At 43.3% G+C, this 19920-nt stretch overlaps 1 protein-coding gene across 4 annotated transcripts in view; it reads left to right on the top strand.

The window, feature by feature from the left end:
• Positions 1–19920, top strand: part of CPQ (carboxypeptidase Q) — a 185897-nt gene that overhangs the window by 115407 nt on the left and 50570 nt on the right. For all 4 annotated transcript variants that reach the window (XM_081204846.1, XM_081204845.1, XM_081204847.1 and 1 more), the window contains one exon: positions 14792–14883. In XM_081204846.1, the coding sequence (XP_081060972.1) occupies positions 14792–14883 (92 nt within the window). The remainder of the gene's footprint in view (positions 1–14791; positions 14884–19920) is intronic.

Consider the following 19920-nt stretch of genomic DNA (forward strand, 5'->3'; position numbering starts at 1 on the left):
TCTAGCCAAAAGCTGCCTCAGCTATAATTGCTAGAAAAATCTTCAGTGCTTTACTGATTATTTACATTGTGAGATCAGAAAGCACCCCAAGTCTGCTTTTGGGAACACTGTGCCCTGAATTTGATTGCGGCAGAATTTGAGCATGTTACATCTTAAAACCAAATATCTACTGGCATTCGGAGTACATTTCCTTCTGCCACCGATATTATTTTTTGCCTAAATTCTAAAATCAATGAGGTTTTATGTTAATTATTTGCAGAGAAGGGGTGGCCAGGGAGAGGGAGGGGAGACAAATCTTATGGAATAGGGAATGAAGTTATGTTATGTCTTTCAGTATATACTATGTAGTCCTCTGATATTATGGTAAAATCCCTGCTTCTGGTTCTGCCAGATGAGTTTTAAATCAGTACACATCTCATTTAATTCAATTTACTTCTTAATTGATAGTGTTGTGAGTTGGTGGGTGCAAGACTCCCTAAATTCTAGATCAAGCTAGTGTTAGAATTTAATTAAGGCCTGTGTGTTAAAACTGGTTGCTAGACCCATGCGTGTATTTGAGCCTGTGTGTGGCACTTCTAGCCCTCTGGAATTATGTGTCAAAAGCTAATTAAGCCAAGCTGGTGCTTCCTGTGATGGGTCCAAAGCTAATTAAGACAGGACTAGCCTGTTGCATAAGCCGATAGCCTGGAAGTAATGAGTGATTAGGACAACAAAGAATCAAGGGCAAATGCAAAAGAGTGGGCTCTCTCCCTCAACTGAGAGTTACTTTGAAAGACAATGCCAGTTGTTAGGTTGGGGTTTAGGATTACTGTTAGGCATTATGCAGCAGAAACAGTGAGCAGTGGGCTGGAGAGAAAATGAGAGCAATGTTTGAGAACAGTAGTTGGGGTTTTGCTTAAGTCCGAGGCTGCTGTGGCTATGGGAAAAGTCAGAACCTCTTGAGATGTTAACGCTGTGAACCATACCACCATAGGCTCAGGCTGTATAGATGTGTAAATAAACCATATATCATAAAGACACCACAGTCTCCGCTGTGCCTCATTCCAAAGGAAACATGAACCCAGGGTCAGCGCCTGGAATCTCGCCCTGCTCAGAGACTGGGGTGGCATGTATTTCCACAGAAACGACAAAACATACAACAGAAACCTTATTGTTGCCGCCTTAGAAATAAAACTAAAAGCAAACCATTAACAAGATTCAAGAATCCCTTTGAGATGTAAGACTAAGAGACTATATCAAGATGATAACAGCAAACAGCAACAAATCAGAGTGACAGTGCTCTAAGTTGCAGTGTGTCATTACATTTATTAATTTGTTTGTTTGTTGTTGTTAATTGCTCAACAATTGTAGTATTTTTGGTAAGCTCACTAGCTAATCTGTGTCATATGTTGAACGCTTGTAGTACAGAAAAAGCCTGCAGGAACTATTCAAGAATTGCAAGATGCCAGCAAACAAAGGAAAGGAAGAAATGAAATTTATAGGCAATGGTGCAGCATGGACACCGTTATCAAACACGGAATAGCCAGCTCATTTTAGCGTTAATGAAAATGACTTGTTTATCACCACACCACCCCAGAGCATGCATGTGAATGATTCCCAGCAAATAGGCCAGATGTGTTTGGGACTGATAATTGCTCAGTCCTCAGAGACTGAACAGTTTTGCTTTTCCTTGGATATGAAAGCGAGATGGAAAATATACAAGACACCAGTCTCCCTTCTGTATTCAAGTCACTATAGGGGTTTCCCCTCCCTTTGCCCTCATTCCAACCACATTCCTTATGCTGCCTGAGTCCAGGCATAAGTTCCTTTGACCACCGTCTTTTTGAGTTGTTGGTAGACCATCACAGGGGTGGGCAAAAGAAAGCACCCTTTGAGTTTGGGTTGCAATGTCTGTGGCTGAAAAGCTCTTAATTACTGAGATCATGAGGTCCCTCGCCGCTTATTCTGGGAGGAGGACAATGCCAGCTAACTACAGGGCCAGTCTTCTAAAGGCCAGAGCAAATGCCCTGGCATAAGGAATCAGTCCTGCAGATCCTCCCTGCTTCTTGTGTTGGAGAGCTGTGTGTTTAATTCATTGAGGTTGTTTGGGAAACTAGACATCTTTCAGAGCTCTAGTTGGAGACTGGCACTGTTGCTTCCTCACCCAAAAGGTCACCTGTGTGGTGAGCGAGTCCTTTTGGAAATAGCCAAGGCAGTGCTGAATGCCTCCTGTGCAAAAGTCAGCAGCCTAGGGGTTTTCTTTTATTTCTTATTCAAACTACATTCCTTGTGCTGCTTGCAGCCAGGTGGGTGTTCCTTTCCCTTTACCACCCTTGCTTTGGGAACAGGTCAGAAGAAACCATGCTTTGAATCTGGGCTATGCTTCCAATTCCTTAATTACAATGATGGGATATTTACTTCCAAGGGTGGCTGTGAAAGAGATTAATAGCTACTGGACAGATAGTATATTTAAAGACCCATTTCTTGGTGACTAGGTCAATGGAGACTATCCAAACATATCGTAGTGCATCCTTAGTTTTAGTATATACAGAATAGTTATAGGGTGAGTATGACTTTAGGACTTCAGGACGCGGGTGGTGCTGTGGGTTAAACCACAGAGCCTAGGACTTGCCGATCAGAGGGTCGTCGGTTCAAATCCCCACAACGGGGTGAGCTCCCGTTGCTTGGTCCCAGCTCCTGCCCACCTAGCAGTTTGAAAGCACGTCAAAGTGCAAGTAGATAATTAGGTACCGCTCTGGCGGGAAGGTAAACGGCGTTTCTGTGTGCTGCTCTGGTTCTCCAGAAGCGGCTTAGTCATGCTGGCTACATGACCCAGAAGCTGTACGCCGGCTCCCTCGGCCAATAAAGCAAGATGAGCGCCGCAACCCCAGAGTCGGCCATGACTGGACCCCTTTACCTTTTATGACTTTTGTTAAGGATGCAGTTTATCATTGATTTGGGCCTCTAGAATTTCTTTTGCTTCTCTTCAGATGTCAATGTTTTGTACTCTACTGTTTTGATTCAGCTAGTGGCAGACTGGAGACACTTTTTTTTTTTTTTTTGCATTAGAGGAGGGCCCTACTGGGCTAGGCCAAAGGCCCATCAAGTCCAGGAACCTGTTATCACAGTGGCAACCATGTGCCTATGGGAAGCCCTCTAACTGGATCTGGGCACAGCAACACTCTCCTCACCTCTGATTGCCAGCAATTGGTATTCATAGACACACTGCTTCTGACCGAGATCCCTGAGTTCCCCAGTCATAATTTGGATGGGAACAAAATTTCTTAAATGTTAGGCTTGGGACTCTATGGTTTGTGTCTTTTGTGGCCACAAGTTATAGGAAAGGTGCTAAGAGGCAAGATAGCTGAGATGATGGATTCCTGATTGGGAGGGAAGCACAGGGCATTAGAGATAGGGATATTGGACTGTGAATCAGATCAGGGGAACCTTCCACAGACCTATTTTGAACCACAACTTCTACCAGCCCAAGCAATCTGGTGGGCTGATGGGAAGTGTGATCCGAAACATCTGGAAGGTCCCAGGTTGGGGAATGTTGCTCTACTCACAATTGCAGCCTCCTATTTCTGCTTTTGGTTTAAAGGTGGGTGAAGCATAAGGAAAGCATGTCAGTACCTCTCAGCTAGTTTTGTTCCAGATCCCATCTGGAGTTATTTCCATGGAAATGTAGTCTCTTGCAGTTCTTGGGAAATGGTTACATTGGCATTAATGCTTCCAGTGGACAAAGATCAGAGATAACAGTTTTCCCCTTGAAAACAGAGAACCCAGATGCACCCAAACAGGCCATGGAATATGCTCTTTTTGCTGTTTCCATAGTAACTGAAATGAAAGATGGCTCCTGTGACCGAGAAGTGTCTGTTCAGACTGTTGTCCCATTTTTTCCTCATCCAACTGGTATATATCCACAAACCTGTCAAAGCAGTCATGCAATCAAACATGAAGAACTTTAGTAACTAGTTCCCTGTAGGGTATAAAGAAGTAATGTCTATATGGTGGTATCCAGTTTTTCAACTGGAACTATAAAAGGATTGTAAAAGGAAGACCCTGTAAACAATTTCAGAGCTAATTCTGCTAGCGAACCTCATTTGTAAATGAAGACTTTGTCAAATTAAATTGAAAGCAGGTAGTAACTATGAAGTGCTCTCTGTACTCTAATAATTTAGAACTTTAGGATAGTGTAACTATCTAGTTTCCTTTTAAAACAAGTTCAAAGAGAGAGAAACCCTTCCCATTAAGTGACGTCGAGTCAGAAAATTGAAAGTCACCTGTTATACCAAATGAGCCCCGAACAAGTTGTAACCTACTGAGCAAAACTCCATTCACAATTCCACCACACCTCTTGCAGTCACAAAGAGATCGATTGCATCTTGCAGTTGTAGGCATATAGAATAGATAAGAACAGGAGATTACATTGAAAGCATTTGTATATCACCCTGATAAATCTACACATGTCTATTTTGCCATGTGTATATGCTGTGGGAATCTAATGCACGGCCAAATAGATTTCACTGCATGGAAAGTACATGCAGATTTTCTATAGGATGTGATATCCATGCCAGAAAATGTTGCACATACAGGAGCCCCAAGAAGGTCCCAGTTATATGGCTTGGGCTCACATCTTAGGATCTTGGCTATTAGGGGAACAGGATGCACAGATGACTTATTTTCCTGTTTTGGTGCTTCCATGCAGCCATTTCATTGGAAAGATAGTCAAGACCTCCATTTTGGATGTTATGAAGGACAGGAAATAGGAAGTATGAATCATGTGTGCTTCCTATCGTCTCTCCTCTTGAAGCTCAAAAACATATGCATTTGTAGCCACTGCACATGCTTTCATCATATTAGTTGGGAGATGTCTCACAGTGAAATTAGGCCTAGATTTACCACCATTAAAATAAAGATTATCAGTTATGGCTTGGTGCTGTTGAATTTCAAGTTCTTCATAAAGCTGTGCACCACCAGAATGCATGGGCCTATTGAGAACGAGTCCTTACAGCAATTTTATATGGGATTATTATATCTGAATGGAATGGGATGAAAATTGTTAAGATTTTGAAACGCAGAAAAAATGTAGAACGAAGACTCAAATCTAGCACGCTGGGAGGCCAGTTTGATAAAATCATATAATTTGACAAATGAATAATTGGCATTAATAATTGTATTACTTGGATAAAATTGGTATTTTAGCCAATTAATGAGGCTGATAGTGGAACGGTATTGGAAAATCAATAAAAACATATTAAGAGAGAAAGAGAGAGAGAGAGAGAATGAGTCCTCTGCCTTCTCTTTGCAGTCGGTTTATTGTAAATTAATATTATATCGTTAGAATGTGCCATGCATCCTGGGGACAGACAAGTCCCATGTCATTGAGATGGGGAGAAAATGACAAGGGTTATAAACCTAGTATTCAATCTCTTTACTTCACTTGGAAAAACACAGAAGCAAAATGTCAATGGCATGGCTTGGTTGAGTTCAAAGGCCAAAACAAATTTTATGATTCTATGTCAATGAGATTGAGGGGACATGACGTCTTTCTGGTCTGGAACACTCTCCTTTTGCATCTATGGACTCTAAATAACCCAGGGCTGGGAATGAGCAGGAAAGCAATCAATCTGTTTTTATAAAGAAAGGAATTATATAGAACAGCAGTGGCCAACTCCTAGGGGTGGGCATAATGCACAGTGTCAGAAGCTCCAGAGAAGGGACCATTACTTAGTGGTAAAGCATATGCCTTGCATGTAGAAGGTCCCTGGCTCAAAGCCAGCCATCCTTAGTCTTTTTTTAAAAAAAAACAGATTAGGTAGCACCCGATTGGAAAGACTTCTGCCTGAGATCTTGAGGAACTGCTGTCAGTCATAAGATGAAGCCAAGCTCTCCTCACTGTGATGTTCCCTTTTTCTTCCACAATAGTCTCCTGGGGCCAGCTCTAGTTTGAGATCCTCTGGAAGGTCTCATCTTCCTAGTGGGCTTATCTGGCAGTGGGTTGCAGTCCTCAGAGCAAGAAGGAGCTTCTGGCTGCCATTTTAAGCTCCTGCACAATGTATCGTTGCTCTAGGGTGTTGTGGGGGGGGGGAAATGGCATCTAGACCTAGCCACTCACACAATGGGGAGCCCAGGGCAGGCATTAGTGGTGAACTCTGCTAGGATTGCAGCAGCTGTCCAAAGATGCCGGCCCTGCATTGTCCCCATGGGTCCAGTGGCAGGAAAAAAATTGTGTCAGAGTCTGAATGCTGCCTGTGAGATGCCACTGCTATAGAAGGATGATGACAGCAGACAGAAAAGAATAATTACTGCTGCAAAGAGCTAAAGCCTGGTACATATGATTTGCATGGATTTTTTTAGCTGATTCCCTCCCCACCCACCCACACTTGTGGTAGCACTCTCATAATGTCAGATGTGACTTTCTGGCCTTTTCACCACATTAAAACTTTCTACAAGCACAGCAGGGAGCAACCTCAGCACACACCGAAGGGGGGAAATGGCTGACAATAGCACAGTAGTCATGTGTCTTAGCCTTGAGGTGGTTGCACTAGAGGTTTTGTGTGTGTGTTTTAGCTGACTTGGAAACCAAGCAAGCAACGTTCAGGAAACTGACATAAGTTTGCTTTGTTTGCAATCTAAACCTTAGGTTAGTTTTCCTGGAAAAGAGGCACATCCTGAAAAAGAGCCGGGATGTGATGCTATCACAGAAAGGATGTTGTCTAGATAGTGGAGGAGGTTACACTTAGGGTGTTTAGCATTGGGAGTTCAGCAAATGATATGATTAGTATTTGCACTCATACATTTTGACAGGCCATCATTGAGTTTCATCACACCTTAGGTCAGAATGGAAGCGTCAGTAACTTGGGGTGCATGTCTTAAAGATGAGGTGAGCATTATGATCACTGAGTTCTTCTCCACTTCAGGTTTTGTTGTGGGGTATAGAAGGTCTTGAATGCCACACCGCTTCTTTTGCGTGTGCTTTTTCTGGAGTCATTGGAGCTTTTTCTCACCAGAGTTTGGTGTACCAGCCCAGATTCTGTAATGTGAATAGTTTCTGTTTCTCCTCAGTTCACTACTGTAGGGATATCGCGGAGTGGGCAGTGGGGTCCGGAGGGAGCACACTCCCCACCAGCAGGCAGTCACAGTCTGCCTGCACGCGTGACCCTGGGGTGCAGGGCACATCCCCCCCCAGACAAGCCACAGCTGTCTGTACATCGTTCCCTCTGTCTGACCTTTTGCGGTCTCAGCAGTCTGCGGTGTCCTGTCTGTAACCTTTGTCCCTGAGACCTTTTTGTCTCCTTCGTCATACACTGTGCAAGGGGGAAATGACGCTGTGGAAACAGGTGCCAAAATAACTTTGTACCACCCCAAGATCTCGGGACGGAAGATGTGTAAAGGTCACAGGCCAAAATGTATTTGCCTGGCTTGCATATTTGTCTCAATAAAAGGAGGATCCACAGGCCTAGCGAGCAGCTCGCTTCAGCTCACCTGTGCGCAGCTCACTGATGATCACCCCCAGTCTTGTGCCTTCACTTCACACTACTTGTCCACTAACTCAGTCATGGTGGATCATGAAAAGTACTGGATGACATCAGAATGCTGCATCTCCAATCAGAATTGAACATGTGTTGATGTCACTGAGGGCAATGTAAATAAATCAGCAAACCTTTTTCTTGAGAAGTGCTGCAACATTTCTGAAAAGGGGAAAACTGTGAATAATTTTAGACTGGCTCCAATGCTATTTTAGATCATTTTTTAAAAAATGCATTAACCAGCTCTGCAGATCCTACAACCTTAGGTGAAAATTCAGTGACCTGGTTGCTCATCAGTATGCCGCTGGTGTGAATCTGACCCTTTCAAAAGTACCTATGCAACCTTCACTTTTTGACATCCTTCTCTAAAGAAAGTTCTCCCTAGAACATTATCATTTTGACATTTGTTCCTTCTTTTCTCCACTTCATAGCTCAGCTATTACCTCAGCTCAGATTACTCACAGATGCACTTCTAATCCTTGTCCAGCCTTGTGTCTGTTACTGTATATTTCATCTTTAATTGGCCTATTACTTCACTAAAGGGAAGATGTCCAACACTGAACTTTTTTGTGCTTGTTGCCTCTTGGCGCACCTCCTTTCCCCTTTATCTGTTATGTTCTCTGTCGGATTTATCTTTGAAATTGTAACCGGAATCACCTGAGCCCTCGGCCTTTTCCATCTTCTCAGTGCCCTTTCCCCTCCACATAATGCTTATCAAACAGAATTTCTTCTTCATCCCTAATAGTAATTTTCTTTCTTTCTGTGGGTTCCTGCTCCTGAAAATCAAAGTACATCTCATGCCATACCACCTTTATTGTGGCCTCCACTGACAAGCCAGTTCAAGACTCCATGTCCTGACAAAAAAGCCCTGTCAGGACCTACTGATGACTTGGGAGCCCTGTTGTTGTTGTTGCTGCTGCTCCTACTCCTAGTTATGAACTCCTACCTATTCATTTGTCCTTCCTCTTTCTCTGGGACAAATCCCAACCATCAGACAGAGAGGGCTGCTGAGCCGCTCTTGTGCTTCCTCATTCATTTACTCTCTACCTCATTGTGGGATGGCACTAGGGACAGACAGATCAGTCTATTTCAAGTCAGCTTCACATGTGTTAGGAGGTCCCAGATTCAATTTCTGGCATCTCCAGGTAGTGATAGGCATGTCCCTAGTCTGAAATTACGCCAGTCAATGTTGACAGTACTGAACTAGACGAACCAATGGTCTGACTCAGGGCTTGTCTAGAAAGCCTAGAAAGCACAGGGCTGAGCAGTTTTCTGTTTGCCCTGCCACTTTCCTCAGGAAAACCCGCTCTTTAGTGCGGAATTGGAACAAATGTCAATCAGAGGAAAACTTCAGGTTTTCCTGGGGGAAAGCAGCAGAGCAAGCAGAAGTTTGGGTGAGCCCGCAGTGTAAGAAAATTCCCTGTTTATTCATCATCATCATCATCATAAATTTTATTTATACTCTGCCCTCCCCGGCAAAAACCAGGCTCAGAGCAGCTAACATCAAATATATGACACATTACCATAAAATCAAGCAATCAGTTAAAATACATCTTAAAATCAAATTAGAATCAAAGTGAAACCCAATCAGATGGCAATCCTCAAAGTAGGAATGAGGACCTTAAATGCTCATAAGTATTCCATTTTGTTTCTGCATCAATCAGCACATCTTTTAAAACAGCATGCGATGATTCACATTTTTTATGTATCTATTTTTTCACAAAGCGTACACTATTGTATGCAATTTTCCCTAAAAAATTGATTCTTTTTACCCAGTTTAGCCCAAAATGAACAGTTTAAAAAATGCCTTTAACCTAGAATACACATTTTACACACCTGTGTTATATTTATGAACCAAAAACTGAATTACAAAATTCAGAAAATGTGAAAAGTGAGGAATAACTGCATTCTGATTAGCATGTTTGTCTAGGAAGTTCAGGCTAATGTGGACCAAATGAAATCCTCAGACAGTTGGAACACTTCCCATACTGCTGCAGTGCAGCAGATCTTCTTTTTTCTCCCTGACAGTGGATACTCTGCCTAGCCACGCCACACCTTCCAGTTTCCCAGCCTCCGCTCCCACAGTCCACCTCCTTACCATTATTATTATTATTATTATTCAGGAGCAGACCCTTGGCATTGCATTGCCTGTGCTTCACTTACTGCATGTTTAAATAGATCACAAAAAATGATTAAATGCTTCATGGTTCTGAATCCAATAGATGGTTTTGAGCACTGTGATTTTGGTTATTGTTTTGAAATCGTTTCACACATTGGATCTAAGCCCCACCCCCACCCCCTATTTCAAGGATTTAGCTTTCTAGTACATGAAACAAGATGAGGATAGAGGCAGGTCCTTTTACCCTTCTAGTAAAATTCTTCTTGGGACTCCACTGAACTTGATGGATCTGGGCTGGGGAATCTGTGGCCCTTTGCGTGCTGTTGGCTTGCAACTTTCAGCAGCTCCAGATAACAGGCCCAATGGTCAGCAACATCTGGAGGCCACGGGTTTCCCTCTCTTGCCCTAGACTGTAGAAAACAATGGATTAAAATGCTGTAAGGAAATTGTTGCTCAATTGATTTGAATGGAGTGATTCCTCACTAGGTCAAATTACACAATGAATTGAAACACCATTGTATTACTTTTTTTAAAATGCAGACCATGGTGGGAAAGCAAATTCAGTACCTTGTTTTATTTATAGAAAACGGCGCTGAGCCATGCTTGGGATTGTATCTTAGTCATGCATTTGACACATGAATCTACGGCTGCTGTAATGAAATATGCAGCTAAATCTGTAGCCATTGTGCATGTTTTCTGGATCCAAGTTATAGATAGTCTGTTGTATTGTATCGGGTGCTGTTTAAAAGGTGTTGAGTAAGTTTCCACTCAGACTGTTAAATACCGGTGGCATTCAGGGAATCTCTTATGCCTCGTGAAATCAGATCTTCCCTCTTCCCTTCCCCTGGAATGGAAAAGCTGGGAGACGCTGCCAAAAATGAATAAGCAGCCATAATGAAACATGTCATATACATCCTGCTTGTATTATATTTCAGCTCTGCAAAAAGAAAGTAATATATTATTTAAAAATCTAGAGTAATTCACTTTGCTAAACCTCTCAATCCAATATCAATGCAACAGTTACTTTCATGACATATGTAACTTGCACCTCCATTTAAAATCCCAACCAGCTAAAGAGGAAAGTCATGTGGATTTTGAAAGACCTTGTTCAATATACTGCTTGCTTATTATAGCTTACAGATTTAAAGCTACAACTATTCGGGCAGGAGTTTGGTTTTTATTTTTACTTTCCTTTTTGCATGAAAAGTGGGTTCATAAGGAGTGCTGGAGTTTCTCCTCTCAAGGAGCCAATGAAAGAGTCAAATTGCCGTGCCCAAATTTATCAATGGGTGCCGCTGGCTACAGAGTGCCGGCTGAAGCCAGAAGGTTTCTAATAGATTGCAATTTATTTTAAGACTCCACCTTCACAACCAGAAGGCGGAATGCCCTACTCTTCTTAAAGTGCCACTTTTGCAAGCAAAGAAAGCTACATGCCATAGGGATCCTCTGGTACAGCAGGTAGACAAACATCATGCTTGCAGAATTGGCTTTGTTTACCACTAGAACACCAAGGTTCGCTAACCAAAGCCTGGTTCAAGTCATGGCTATGGGGGTGGAGCCGGATGTGAGGCATGGTTTGGGGGCACAGCCAGATACCTCTTGCACCCCATGCAACTTGGGTTAACTTGCATATTTTAAAGCAAATCTGCACCTGAGTTACTGCAGACCAGGCATTCCAACACAAAACTCTTTAAGTGACCAGTCCAAGGCAACTGATCAATTTTCCTATATTGAGGCACAGAACAGTGCAGTTTGAGTGCAGCTTAAGAAATTAGCAGAGCAAGCAGTCTAGACCAGTGTTTCCCAACCGGTGTTCCGCGGCACACTAGTGTGCCGCGCGACGTTGCCTGGTGTGCCGCGGGAAAAATTAAAAAATTCGAAAGATAGCTTCATATCCGGAGAGGCGGCCTTCAGGCGAGTTTTAATTTTAATTTTCCTTCTCCCACTTAATGCCCCACGCTCGTCCGAGCAGCTTGCAGTCCTCGGTAACCACAGCGACCCGAGGGAGGGGAGGGAACAGGGAAGTCGAGGGCGGCGGCGAGCCGCGATGACGTCAGTGGGCCGCGCCGCCTCGCCCTGGCACGGTGTGAGAGCCCCGGCTAGTGGCGCGAGCTTCGGAATAAGTGGGATCCGCGTGCGCGAGACCGAGATCGCGGGTAAGGAGCTCAGCCCTGGGCAGGAGGAAGCGGGGCCGCGCGTGCGGGCCACATCCCCACAGAGAGCGAGCCTCCCCCGGCCCACCACTCCGGGCAGGTCCACTCGCATGAGGGGGCGGTGATGGCGACGGCCGGCAGCTTGCCTGCAATGCCATCCCTCAAGCAGGCGAGGAGCCCGGAGGCTACCAGATGCGAGTCCTCTTTCCCACCCTGCTCGGGAGTCCAGAGCACTTGGTCGCATTCAGGATCTAGAGTGGGGAAGCGGGGCTTGTGTCTGGGCTGGACACATTGGGCTGCCTGTGCCGCTCGACCTGCGGGGAGAAATCAGGGTGGGAGTCACGACCGTGAGGCAGGGCTGCCAAGTGTGGCAGAAGAGGACACGGCCGTCGCACCTGTCCTTAGGTAGGAGCTTCTTCCATGTTGACCTGCTGCCCTAAAGTCTTGGCTTTTTTCTTGGCTTTTTGGCAGTTGGCACAGAAGGAAGGCAAGGGGGAGGGGAAAAAATTGAAACTTACACTTTCGTGCGTCCCTCCCGGCGTGACGCTGCGCGCTGACGTCACGGGGCTGTAATGGTGGTGTGCCTCGAGATTTTTTTCATGAAACAAGTGTGCCTTTGCCCAAAAAAGGTTGGGAAACACTGGTCTAGACATCCCTGAGAATGCCTTGCCTCACAAACATGACATGAGCACCACAGCGTGCTTCTCGCTAGGGTTCCTCAGCAACTGACATTCGGAAGCACACCACCTCTGATCCAGGAGATAACATATAGCCACTGTGATGGGAAGCTATTGATAGCCTTCTTCTCCATAAATATGTCTAACCCCCTTCTAAAGACACCCCAGTTGAGGGCCACCAACATATCTTGTGGTAGCAAATACCTTTGGTTAGCTGCACGGTGTAAAGAAGTACTTTCAGAACAAACAGCATTCAGCTTCATTTTTTACACTGGTTCTAGTAGTAAGAGAAAGGGATAAAAACATCTTTCTTCACATCATGCATAATTTCCTACATCTCTATCATGTGCCCCCTTACTCGAAACCCCACTTTGCAGTGCATTATGCAGCGCATCATTTGGTGCCAGATGCCCAAGAAGGTGGAAAATCATTTTCCAGCCCTGTCATATATATATTTTTGCACCTATTTATATATACACATACATATTATACAATCTAATCCCTCCCTGGCATTTAGTGCCTATTATCAGTAATCCCCCTAGTTCTTCTGAAACATGCTGCCCCCATTTGCTGAGCCAAACTTGCATTATTCTGCATCTGAAATGTTACCAACATCCGGTGCATCTTATGGCCAGTAACCCAAAAAGCACAGAATTTTAGGCTTCTCTGCAGACTTTTAAAAGATCACACAAAAACTAAACACCTGACCCGAGGCTGACCAGAGACCACATGTGATGGCTTTAATGTGACTACTGTTTTTATTATCTTAATATGACATCATTGGCCATCTGGCTGGTTTGAAAGGGAAAGGAAGCTCTAATCCTGTGCTGTAATAGTAACTAAGAAGCGCACGAGTAAATCTCTTGGATATTTTTTTTACGTTTTGCTCTTGAAACTAACAGACCCGTTTTGCTTGTAGTCATAAAATGCTATTTTTGTAGCTCTGTGCCTTCCAGTTTATTTTGCTACATTACACACACTTTGTAATATTTTGCATGATTTTGGTTCAGTTTATCCACTTATTTTTGGTTTGCACCTTTGATGCACAACACACACAAAGTAGCCTTCACTAACCAGGCACCTTCCAGATGTTTTGAACTACAGTTCCCATCAGCCCCAGCAAGCATGGCCGATGGTCAAGGATGATGGGAAATGTAGTCCAGAGTATCTAGAGGACACCGGGTTGGCACAGACTGAAATAAAGCAACCAGTGATTATGGACTGCTAGGCTATACTGTACTAACTTACCTGGAAGTAATACCCATTGAACTCTTTAAGTTAAATTGCACAGAAGATGTAGGAGATGGCTTAAATAAAGAAAATGCCTATATGTACATAGTTTTCAAATGGACTTTTCTAGTTAATGTTAATGGTCCTAGCAGTGCATTGGCTCAAACCACAGTTTACCATTTTGTGGATGAACTTCAGGATAATGGACCTGGGAGTGCAGGGAGAGGTACAAACAACCAAACATAGGAAACAGCCTCATAACATTTGAGACCCTTTGGTCCATCTAGCTCAGTATTGTCTACACTGACTGCCAGCAGTTCTCCAGGGCTCCAAGCAGGGTTCTCTCCCAGTCCTACCTGGAGATACCAGTGATAGAATCATAGAAACCTGGACCTTCTGCATGCCAATCAAAACTGCCCAACCTTGGTTCTGGAGATGCTCTACCCTTGAGCTACAGCCCTTCTCTGTGCACTATCGAAAAGGAAAGAGAAAAGGGTGGTAACTGAAAGACATGTGGCAGTGATGGGTCGCAGATATGAAGATGCTGACCTGTGGTGATGTGGACATAGGAACGTAGAGCATAGGAAACATCTAGGAAGCTGGGACGCTGCCTTACACCAAGTCCATCTAGGACTGACTGAGAATGGCTCTCCCAGCCCTGCCTAGAGATGAACCAGGGACTTCCTGCATATAGCACATGTGCTGCAGCCCTTGCCCTGTGGAGAAGAGAGTGTGTGTGCTACAGGGTGCAAAGACATTGGACAAACAGACAGAGAGGTTCAGAGAGACCTGTGGAGGTGCAGACAGAGGGAAGCGGGATGCAGAAGGGAAAGGGTGGTTAACAGGAAATGCATTTGAAAGAAAACATTTACAATAATGACCAAAGTGCTTCTCTCCTCCTCACATACTCATGCAGCCCTCTTGTGGTAATAAAAATGCAAAAGTGGCCCTCATCTCAGATGTGATGCGAGTGGTCCACTCCTAGTTTAGGGTTATCCCATAAATGCTTAGAAGAAGAAGCTAATTCAAATTCAAATAGAGCTCTTTTTAAAAAAATTGCTCACTTAATTCCCCCTCTTTTTCTTCTTAAAAATAACTTAGGGCTCCGTCCCAAGAGAACTCTGCGTCTACTGCTTTGGACTGGAGAAGAACAAGGTGGAATAGGAGCTGAACAATACTACAAGATGCATAAAGTAAGCAGTCTGGTGGAGCAATATATATTTCATGACAGTAGCCATTCCTTTTGCAGTTTGATTTATTTAATTTCTTACTTCAAATGTATGGGATGAAGGGAAGCAATGAAGCTATGAAATGGTTTTGGCCTAGAGACTAAGCCCAGTTTTTATGAGGGAAAATTAGGATCCCCATTAGGATGTAGGAAACAAACAAGGCATATTATCCAGATAAGTATCAGAAACAAACGCCATCATCCGAGAAGCTAGGGCAAAGAGAGAGTTAGATATAACGTTTGCACTAAGCATAACTTAGATTCCAAACCATTGTTTCGTTTCAGACATATAGGCAAACCATGATTTGAGAATAAAAAAATTCCTTCCAGTAGCACCTTAAAGACCAACTAAGTTAGTTCTTGGTATGAGCTTTCGTGTGCATGCACATTTCTTCAGACACTTCTTCAGAAGAAGTGTGCATGCACACGAAAGCTCATACCAAGAACTAACTTAGTTGGTCTTTAAGGTGCTACTGGAAGGAATTTTTTTATTTTGACTATGGCAGACCAACACGGCTACCTATCTGTAACTGGAACCATGATTTGAGAAGTTCTTTTCCTTACCTCCACTGAGAATTCCTCCAGCAGCCTCCAAGGGTGGAGCAACACCCCAAACCATAGTTTGGCCTTGCTGAATGGGGACTGATGGGGGCAGTGGCCCAGAAATACCCAGAGGGCACCAGTTGGGGGTGACTGCCCTACATATTGCCAAGCTGCTAACTTGATTTTCCACAAAGCAAAATTTAAAGCGAATTTAGAGTTTCCTCGACAAGATGAAACTTCAGAGAAATTTTGAAGAAAGCTAAAGCCCTTTCAGTTGAAGTAACATTTCCCAGGGAGGTTTTTTCACATTCTTGTGTGTGATAGACCCAACAGTCACCCTTCTTTGCATCACTTGCAGTCACACCAACCTGTTTGTTCTTGATTTTAATTACAGGAGTGTACATCTTCTCTTCTCATGAGGTGGCCAAAGTATTGGAGCCTCAGCTTCAGGATCTGTCCTGAGTGCTCACTGGAAGGACAGATCGTGAAGCTGAGGCTCCAATACTTTGGCCACCTCATGAGAAGAGAAGACTCCCTGGAAAAGACCCTGATGTTGGGAAATATGGAGGGCACAAGGAGAAGGGGACGACAGAGGACGAGATGGTTGGACAGTGTTCTCGAAGCAACCAGCATGAGTTTGACCAAACTGCAGGAGGCAGTGGAAGACAGGAGTGCCTGGTGTGCTCTAGTCCATGGGGTCACAAAGAGTCAGACATGACTAAATGACTAAACAACAACAACACATTTTTATCAGCACTGCAGTAGATTGGAGGGGGGAGGTTAACCCTTTACTTTCCCACTCTGATCTTGATTAAAATCTCCACAGATTGAGGTCAAGCTTGGGGTAGGAGGAAGCTCCCATTAGCATCATGGGATCTTTTGTCCTTAGCTGAACTGCAACACTAGGGGAGGGGGGTGTTCATTGAGAGTGCAGTGGGGGAGGAAAGGGTTAAACCACCCCTCACTGTGCACTGCATTCCTGATATTAAAAAAAAAAAAATCCCCCCTCTCTGGCTGCCTGCAATTAAATAAAGTAAAACCAATGATGTGGCTGCAAGTCATACAGGTATAGTCAAATGTAGTTAGGCCCTTAGGATCATGATTTGTGAGGCTTTCCTACAAACTGCAGCAGAGTGCCTGCAGTTCTTTCAGTTTAGGTTGCTGACTCTGATATCTTTGTGCCTTGCAAGCTGGGGGTGACAATGTTTTCCTTTCATGGCTTACTACATGCCGAGTTGCGCATATGCTCTGCATTTGTCCCGTCTTGCAAAATCATTTTAAAAATATATTCCGCCATGACTAGATCTTATGGATATCATCAGTGGTTTTCAGAAATAATTGACTGTTTGTGATTTGGGCTGGAAGAAAAGAGGAGCAAAAGAGGTTATGCTATGTGCCTCGTTTATTTTAACGGTGTACTTTATGACAAGAAGTTGGACTCAGATCAAGAAGGATGCTTCTACGACAGCTTCAGAATGTGATTTTTTTTTGCCAGTTAGTGTTAGCCATATAGAATGAAACATGTTCAGAAAATCGCCGACATTTTTTGTGGCGCCTTATAAATTTTTAAACAATCCTTTTAAAATTAAAAATTAGGCTGAATGTAACATGCAACAGCATTTCCATGTTTTTTTGTGGGATTTGTTTGCAATTGTCTCTTCAAAGGATGGTATGAAATGAGGGATAACTTGATAAAATTGTCTCTGAGCCAATGTGATCATTGTATAAACATGTCATTGCTAACCTAGTTATGACTTCTTATAATTACTTCCTCAAAAATTAAGAAGTAAACTTTATGTAGAAACCACCAATTGCAAACTGTATAGGTATATGTGTATGCATATATATGTTCATATACATGTCTGTGTTTATACACACACGAGAGAGAGAGAGAGAGAGAGAGAGAGAGAGAGAGAGAGAAACACGGGCATACACATGGATGGTGGAGTTGCTAGGTTCATCAATGGACGAAGTGTGGCTAAGCCATGAGACCCCAGCAACCCCCCTGAATACTTTGACTATGGGGGAGAGGACTTACTTGAACCCCCATGGTGGTTAGAAGTCTAGTAATGGGTCTACATGTGTACACCAACCCATAGGAGTGGTTCACTAGCAACCTTCTCTTATGTGGTCCTGCTGAAATAAATATAATTGTGTTCACCTAGGGCTGAACTGAACACTGCAAACAAATTACCGTATTTTTTGCTCCATAAAATGCACCTAGTTTTTAGAAGGGGAATGCAAGAGAAAAAAAAATTCTTTAAAGGGAGCGCTGAGCCGAGCCTGTATGCATCCCAGGCTCTGCGCAGCGCTCCCTTTCATGAACTGCGTGGAGCATGTGTGCGGCGCATGCAGGCTTTTCCCCGAGGAGGGAGAAGGGCTCTGTGCGGCTCTTTAAAGGGAGCCCGGCTCTTGGGGGCTTTTCCGGGAGGTGGGGGAAGGGACTGAGAGGCTAAGCCAGAAGCTAGAACAACAAGAGGGAGCACTGCGCAGCGATCCCTCTCGCTGTTCTGGCTTCTGGGATACCTGCACAGCCTGCATTCACTCCATAAGACGCACACACATTTCCCCTTACTTTTTAGGAGGGAAAAAGTGAGTCTTATAGAGCAAAAAATATGGTATTTGTATACAAGATTTTCTTCCCTTCACCATAATGTCCTAGAGTAGCAATACTCTATACAATTATGAAAACATAAAATTGATACAATTATAAGACAGGTAAAACCATTCCAAATGGAACCTGTTGTGTTTTTTACATGTGGAATCCATTTTTATTAGAGAGATGTGGCATTTTGAAGAAATGGCAAGGAGGAGATTAAACCTTTTCCCCCTTTTCTGTGCAACTCCCCTCCCTGTGGAGTTCTAAATTTAAGTTTATGAGTTAAATGAGTTTATTGGGGGAGGGGGAGAACCGTGGGGAAAGGTCTGTGAAGGCGAAATTATACACACACAACTTCAAACTGCCCCCTCTCGAAGCAGCTTTTTTCTAACAAGAAGATGACAGAGTTTTGTCACATCCATGCATGTATAACGCTTATTCTACCCTGGGTTTTCTCCCTCAGCATCACTTTCCAATAGACTCATGCTCCCTTGCTTTGTGCTGCTGCTAATCTTATTTATTGAAAATCTTGACAGGGAAATGTTATAAATAATTCCATTTAATATTCTAAGCATGAAAGATTTATCTAAATAATGGGGGGGGGGTAGAAAAGAGACCATGAGCATTACTGAATTATACCCAACTATTGTATACCATCTAGATGGAGGAAATTGCTTTTTGTGAGGATGGGAAGAAATCAGCAAGATAAAATGTGCTTTCGAAGGCTTCCCCCTCACCCATCCCTTTTCTATGCAACCTGTTCTGTCTGCTGTAATTGTATGTTTGGTATGTATCTATCGACAGAGAAGTCTAATTAGCATGAGGTGGCAAATATAAACTGATTAATACTGTAAATAATGCCTTTTTTGCACAAAAAACATCTTAACCTTTCGCAGAGTTGCCGCACACATTTGCAAGAAATGGATTGTGAAAATATGAACATCTCTTGTCGATAGTAATTATTCACAGACAAATATGATCCATCATTTAAACTTTCCATCTTTTAAGTTTTAAAGGTTACTTTTTAAAAGATGATTGGATAACTCATTTAAGAGGATGGATTTATTATGCGACTGGCTGATTGCAAAGGAGAACATAATTAAACCTTTTCAATTAAGAGAATAATTATTAGCAAGAGGCAAATACGGTGACAAAACAGATATCCTCATAGTATTAATTTATACCACATGCATTCCTAATCATAGAGCGCTGCTTTGGAGCATAGCAGAATAGTCATAGAATACATCCTTTGGTAACTGTCAGAAACGCCATGAATATTGGAGGCCCTTTGGAAACATTGTAAGTGTCTGACATTTACAAAGTTCCATTGTCAAATAATCAATTTTATCCCTATTTTCCAAGGCAGGCTCATAACTGTCCAAAATAAGCCTCTTTATACAACCATGTTACTTTCCAAGACATCTCAAGAGCCACCAACTGCTCTTTTCAACAAATGGCCCCACATTAAATATGATTTGTGTCAGCTTTTGACAAGCAAGGCTAGGACACATCTAAGACTGAGATAAAATGAAAGCTTTCTTTGATGTTTTCTTTAGGAACTATACTAACAAATCAGTTCATTCAAGTGCACCAATCAGCAGCAGCAGCAGCAACAATCATTGCAACAGATGTTTTCATACCCCATCCCCATCTATAGCAATATTGTTGTTGTTTAGTTGTTTAGTCATGACCGACTCTTCGTGACCCCATGGACCAGAGCACGCCAGGCTCTCCTGTCTTCCACTGCCTCCCGCAGTTTGGTCAAACTCATGCTGGTAGCTTCGAAAACGCTGTCCAACCATCTCGTCCTCTGTCGTCCCCTTCTCCTTGTGCCCTCAATCTTTCCCAGCATCAGGGTCT

This window comes from Podarcis bocagei, assembly GCF_964188305.1.
Source record: "Podarcis bocagei genome assembly, chromosome: 8".
Classification (NCBI taxonomy): Eukaryota; Metazoa; Chordata; class Lepidosauria; order Squamata; family Lacertidae; genus Podarcis; species Podarcis bocagei.